General features: G+C 31.8%; 1 protein-coding gene across 2 annotated transcripts in view; it reads right to left on the bottom strand.

Moving 5' to 3' along the window:
• The window catches only part of conv (insulin like growth factor binding protein acid labile subunit convoluted), a 79317-nt gene that overhangs the window by 24215 nt on the left and 47923 nt on the right, over nt 1-7179 (bottom strand). For both annotated transcript variants that reach the window (XM_017610956.1, XM_017610957.1), the window contains exons 7-10: nt 6650-6794; nt 6329-6583; nt 5655-6266; nt 5481-5575 (exon numbers count right to left, since the gene is read on the bottom strand). In XM_017610956.1, the coding sequence (XP_017466445.1) occupies nt 5481-5575; nt 5655-6266; nt 6329-6583; nt 6650-6794 (1107 nt within the window). The remainder of the gene's footprint in view (nt 1-5480; nt 5576-5654; nt 6267-6328; nt 6584-6649; nt 6795-7179) is intronic.

Raw genomic sequence — 7179 nt, 5'->3', positions numbered from 1 at the left:
AAAAGTAAAGATGAAGATAGAGGAAGAAAGATTAAAATAAAGGTAGTTGCAGAGAAAAGGAGGAACAGAGACTCAATCTGGGAACTATTTCGGGATTTTAGATATTGCACAAAGAATACTTCCAAGGACTCACCGACGGATGCATATACAAATCTTGATAATTTTATGAAGAGATGAAATTAGATACACATATACACATATACACATATACAGAAATCAGCAACGTGAATAGAAAAACGCAACACGTGATATTAATGGTCATAAGGTTTAAATAAAGAAATGTAAGTAGGTNTCACCGACGGATGCATATACAAATCTTGATAATTTTATGAAGAGATGAAATTAGATACATGAAATCAGCAACGTGAATAGAAAAACGCAACACGTGATATTAATGGTCATAAGGTTTAAATAAAGAAATGTAAGTAGGTATATATGGGAGGTTTATAAAGATTAATCGATTTTACCTTTTGCCTTTCAAGCGCTTATTTAAATTATTTATCCTGAACTTAAAAAATAGCTTTTTCAATTTATTGGAACAAGCGGACGGCTTCGTAAGTCCACATTTTTCTGCAAATTACACAGCTTGGCTTAATCATTATTAATTTTTTAATCACAAATAAATTATATAGTATTTTTCCACAAAAATTCAAACGAAAAGTTTAAGTTTAAAAAAAATTGTCCACAAAAATTCAAACGGAAATTTAAAAAAAAGCAATGTTGCAAGCAAATAATAAATGGCCAAATTGCCCCCAAAATATATGTAAATACTTCCAAAGAAGCAACACATAAAACGTTCAACGAATAAAGGTAAATTGTGAAATATAAGGCAGCCGAATGTCAGAAAATAAACAGAGAATGCTGCCTTATTACTTCACCTGTTTATTGCGCCATGTTCTATATAGCACTGAATTTTTCAAATAAGACTGGATCACAAATTTTAGTTTGGTTTTTGTTCTCCAGACGCCACTATCCAATTTCTATGTAGAATTACTCGGTGATTCGGAAAATCTGGTTAATTTTTTTCTATGGTTACATTTTCGAGATAATTGCAATTTACCGTTATTTAGTTTAAAGCAAAAATTGGTTCCTTTTAATCACGTATATCTTACGAACCAACTTAAAAATCTTAACATAAAATACGGCAAATGAAAGCTAATGAAATTTTCCATAAGCCGTATATACATACGGTGACCATCCGTTCTGTTTTTTGCAGGACCGTACTGTTATTTAAAGGTCTGTCCTGCGTAGTTTTTCAAAACAGAAAACCCCCAAAATGTATTGATTTTTTCCAAGTGTCCTGCCTTTGTCCCGCATTTTCTTCGATGTTTTAAAATTAACTTTTCCTAATCGAAATAAAAGCAGTGTCGATAACTAATTGATAACTACATAAGGGTAAGCTGGTTTTGAAGGTTCAACTAGTCAATGCGTCCTAAATATTGTACGGTTATGGACAATGGATGACGAGAAATTGAAGACCGGCATCAAATATATCGATAACACTGTTCTACAAGTTTTTTGGTAATCGCTTAAGAAAAAAAAATATATTCCAAGCCAATTTTCTTTTCAAACAAGCGTTTTCGTAATTTTTTCGAAAAACGTGTTTTTGGTACATTTCGGACCTATTCGTCAATATCTCAATCAACATAAGCGACCTACAGTCCCCTTACAAAAATATATTACTTTGCCGATTTCGATGAAAATTATTAGTGTTACAAGCGATCAAAACAGAAAAATTGAAATTTCAATCATTTTCTTTTTACAGTAAATGAAAATCTGATGAGAAATGTAGATGTTACGGAACACAATCTGCACAAAAAATATATATTTTTGCAAAGAGCCCATCAATACCTTTCGAACTGTTGGTCGTTTCATGAGATATTGAGGAATAACTGAAAAAGTACTAAAAATACGTTTTTCGAACAAATCTCGAAAACACTTCTTTGAAACCATGGGTATTTTTTTTTTGTGTTCAACGACCCAAAGTTTGCCTAAAAAATTTGCTTTACAGAGGTTCATATTTCGTGTAAAGTATAATGTAATATGCCTTACTATAATTTTGTAAATATTCATTACTAAAAGATTAATACCAATGAAGCAAATGTGATTTATGTTTAAAGTTTAAAATTGGAATTGGAATTTGAATAGCACATCCTTTTAATACTTAGTAGGTACAGTTTTCCTTTTGTTTGTTTAATATTCATTAACTTTTTATAAAAATACAGCATATTCTACGTCTACATCCCATTTAAAAAATTTTTGAAAATTAAAAAAAAATAAACATAGGGGCGACAATTTTTTTGGTTGACGGTGTTGCACATTTTCTTCCATATAAAAATTTTGTCAAGCATACTTTGTATGGTAGAAAATCAAAAAAGGGGTGCGCTATTCAAATGACGAGGAATGTATATATGTNATACTTTGTATGGTAGAAAATCAAAAAAGGGGTGCGCTATTCAAATGACGAGGAATGTATATACATATGTAGTATATTTTTGTAATTTTTATACTACGCAATTATATGTAGGTAAATTTTTTGAAAAATTGTCCTGTATTTTCAAAATATGTTTATGGTCACCGTATATATACATCACTTTCCGATAGGACTGATAGTTTCTGACAAACTAATTAATCATTAGTTTTTTTTATTTTTTAATGAAAAAATTAAAAAAATATCAAACTGTAACAGAAGAAAAATTAAAATAATAACAGGTTCTGTGCCAAATTTTTGCATTTGTACTAAAGACTGTTCTGTTACAAAAAAGTCAAGTTACTGATGAAGGAAATCGATGGAGAAATACGAAATAATGAGTGGTCGAATGAAAATGCGCAAAGATTTTTTGTATGAAATATGAGCAGAAAAGCGTGTTACTCAGGTGTACGTGGCGTATGAGTAACTTGCTTTCCTGCTCATTTGTCGTACAAAAATCTTTGCGTATTTTCATTTGACCACTCATAATTTCTTATTTATCCATCATATTCTTCATTAGTAATTGGAATTGTTTTTTTTGGAAAAGAAAAGGCTTTAGTACAAATACAAAAATTTGGCACAGAACCTGTCATTTTTTAAATTTTTCTTCTGTTAAAATCAATTTTTTTTAATTTTTTCATTAAAAAATAAAAAAAGCTGGAATGATTAATTAATTTGTTAGATAATATAAGCCCTATCTTAAAGTGATGTATATACGGTTTATGGAGAATATTATTAGCTTTCATTTGTCGTATTTTATATTAAGATTTTCAAATTGGTTCGTAAGATATACGTGATTAAAAGGAACCAATTTTTGCTTTAAGCTGAATAACGGTAAATTGAAAATATCTTGAAAACGTATCCATAGAAAAAAAATTAACTCGATTTTCGGAATGACCTAGCAATTCTACATAGGAGTTGGATAGTGACATCCACAAAACATTTTTGCTGTAAACCAGTGCAATTTTTGGAGCTAATCAAATTTTTTAAATTTCAAGCCCCTTAAGAAAATCCTGACGCCAAAGAAAGAAACTAAGAGGCTAACCTCATATTCACGCACGCCGCCAATTTACTGTCAAAAATGTCTCATGCACATTCAACTTGTATGGGACCAACCGAAATTGAACGGTGTGCATATGAAGCTAACTCAATTTCCAATTTTTGTTCTGCNCCAACCGAAATTGAACCGTGTGCATATGAAGCTAACTCAATTTCCAATTTTTGTTCTGCGTGACATTTTGATTTAACGTTTCGCTCAATGAAATCAAATGCAAACGCACGTCAGTGTTGCCACAAAAAAATTACCAAATTCCTCAAAAACAAACGAAAAATTCTCAAAATCCGAACAAATTACTCAAAATTTTCTTATTACAGATATGAGTATTGTGTACTGCATTCTATTTACAGGTACTTAGTACAAAAATTAATTACATTCTCCAATTCAATTGGTACATTTGTTCTTGCGGTTCAAACAAAGTATCACCGTTATTTTGTATGCCTTGGTTTGTATATACTATTGCTGCAACCATATCAGTGCTCAATGTGGTTCTCAAGTCAGTCGTACACATTTTTAAACTACTAAATATACGTTCTACTGAAGCATTAGAAAAGGGCCATATTATTAATGCAGATTTAATTTTTTTAATTGGGAAACTTATATGAACCTGAAGAAACTTTTTAATTCAAAACCTTTTCCTACAATTTTCTGGATCTAATGAGGAATCAATATGNTATTATTAATGTAGATTTAATTTTTTTAATTGGGAAACTTATATGAACCTGAAGAAACTTTTTAATTCAAAACCTTTTCCTACAATTTTCTGGATCTAATGAGGAATCAATATGAGTATCCTTATGATCGAACAATGCGTGTTCTCTCCATTCCTTACCGGACATTTTGCAAGTTTAAAATAACTTGAAAATATAACAATGGAATGAAAAAAAATTATTGATAACATTTTGAATATTTAGCAGCAAATGCAGATGTGCTTAAGAGCGAAAAACACCACACAAGTGGCTTGACAAACCAAGCGAAATATCCCTTTCCTTAAAGCTATTTATGTTGTGTATGGGGCCGTTTGAAGGTTTGACGGCTTGTTTGAGGAAAATGTGAACAAAAATCAAAATTTTTTGATTTTCTGGCCGCCATGTTGAAGTTTGATCAAATCGCTTACGTTGTGTATGATAAAATCGCCTCATTCGCAACGGAATGAGGACGCGAGAGAAAAATCGAAGAAAACCAAACCCTTTTACATTGTGAACCGGAAGAAAACTAAAATTCTTTGCTAGAACGAGTCATGTTTGCATTGTGTATGGCGAAATGGGAAAAGTAGGTTTGAAGAATGTTTGACAAGCCACTTGTGTGGTGTATTTTGCTCTTTATAAAACTTCGGAAAGCTTTTTGTCAAAAATTTGCAGAGCGATGTAACANCAAAAATTTGAAGAGCGATGTAACAACTCTCTTGTGTAAAATATTGCTGCATTTTTTATCTGCAAATATATCGAGAGAAAATTCCTCAAAATAAAAATCCTCAAAAAATACTCAAGCGCACCCGAAACTTTCCTCACGTTTTGAGGAATTACTCACAAAGTGGCAACACTGACGCACGCAAGCTAAATTCGGGTGACGCAAAAATAACAAATTCGACTGCAAAACGCAAGCTGCGAAGATTAGGTTAACCTGTAAAAACGCAGTTTTACTACATGTAGCTCTTAGTTTTTGGAATATGTATATTTTTGTGCAAAATTGATTTTTGCTCGGTGTACTCCATGTTTATCATTTACTTGATTTTTTGAGTGACTTATGTCACTGTCAAAATAAACATTTTCGTTATACCGCTGATTAATAAAACTTTTCACGAACAAGACCTCAGTAGTTCTCAACATTTGAGTGCACATTTTTTTTTAATTAACAGATACCGTTAAATTCTAATTGGTGTTATCATTAACTCGTTTTTTTTTGGAAAAGGTCACTTATGCCACTTTCAAAATAAACGGCTCATGTACTAACCTTATATCATTAACACCATTATGGTGCAAATTGAGTTCAAAAAGTACTGGTAATTTTCCAAAAGCACTTTTCTCCAAACTTGTTAGGTTGTTTTCCTAAAAAAAAAACGGTGAGAATTTAATATCAGTGCAAAACGACGGATGTTCCTTAAAAACATGTACATATATTATTTACCTCAAGGTGCAAATACTGAAGTGTTGACATACCGGCCAGGCATTCGATGGGTGGCTGACTGATGTTATTTTTGTTAAGGTACAATTTTTGCAGCACCAGCAGACCTGTGAAGCTTTGTGCAGTTAAGGAATCTCCAATTTGATTGTCATTTAGGTTTAGGAACAGCAACGAATTCATAACCGGCCATGTACCTGCTGGTATTCCTGTTAAGTGATTCCTTTCTAAATTCAAGTCATTTAGGGAAATTGGAATTTGAAATAGCTTTTCTAACTGATTATTGCTGAGATCCAAAAAACGTAGACTTGTAAGTTTAGCCAGTGCTCCTCGCACAATAGATGTCAACTTATTATGACTGAGATTCATATCGAGCAAAGTGGGGAGTGTACCAAAAACTGAGGACTTAATTTCGGTTAGACTATTATGGCTAAGATTTAAAAAGCGTAGGGAAAAGAGTGTCTGAAAGACGCCATTGGCAATCAGCGAAATGTTGTTGTGCGAAATATCAATAGTGTGTAATTCGTATAGCTTTGGAAAACAGTTCTTTGGCACCTCTGCTATGTAGTTGTGCGACGCATTTATAACTTTGATTCCCGTCATATTTTGAAAGGGTATCTGAAAAGTATGAAATTAAAATGGTTTATTAAAAATATCACAATTATTTGATAGTCTTTCACCTGCGCTAAATTTGTGAGAAAATTGTAGCTCAACTGAAAATCGGTAGCGAAAGTCGTAATATCAAATGCATTGCGCGAAAAGTTTGCTAGTCTATTGAACGACAAGTCCAAAACTGTGATGTTTACGCAATTCTCAAATGCGTACTGTTCTATTTTTTCCAAAGAGTTGTGTGAAATATTAATAGTCGCTTGGTATATGTCCTTAAAGGAATGCTTTTCAACCACTGTTATATTATTTTCAGCCAAATCAATTAACTAAAAGATAAGAGTGATTATACATATACGCTATACTTTGTTATCTTTTTAATTTTACACTTTTACCTCGACATAATTGAGTTGAGAAAACATTTGAAAATCAACTTTCTTTAAAAAGTTCCTAGCTAAATCAATTGTACCGATTTTTCCGATAGAGCCAAAAGTTCCTCTGCCGACATCAATAATTTTGTTATCGCTCAAAAAGAGACGCCTGTAAAGTGTTTAAAAGTAAAAAAAATTAACTGGTATTATTCCTAGATATTATCCTTAGCTTTTAAGTACGTATATGTAAAATTCCTTAGCCTTTATTGGATCTAAATGTACAGCGTGGCGACGAATAACTGTTACCCAGGTTTTTTTGAGAAATAGAAGAGTCCTTTATAGATTTTGCGAAAAAAGTATGTTATTGATAATTTTCCACAGATTTTACTTTAGTTGTATTAATTAGTTTCTAAATTTTAATCCTTATTTACATTTGCCAGCAGTGTAAACTTTGAGAAAAAAGTTCATTTGGCACGCAGGTCCTCGTCAGTTAATTTGTTCCATATCTTCTGTAACCATAGGCTAATTTTCTCCATTTTGAGTCCCTTATACTC

This window comes from Rhagoletis zephyria, unplaced genomic scaffold (assembly GCF_001687245.7).
Source record: "Rhagoletis zephyria isolate East Lansing unplaced genomic scaffold, Rhagoletis_zephyria_1.1 Rzeph_scaffold_00354, whole genome shotgun sequence".
In the NCBI taxonomy this organism is placed as follows: Eukaryota; Metazoa; Arthropoda; class Insecta; order Diptera; family Tephritidae; genus Rhagoletis; species Rhagoletis zephyria.
The sequence above is the reverse complement of the archived record's forward strand: the minus strand, read 5'-3'. Positions and strand labels throughout refer to the sequence as shown.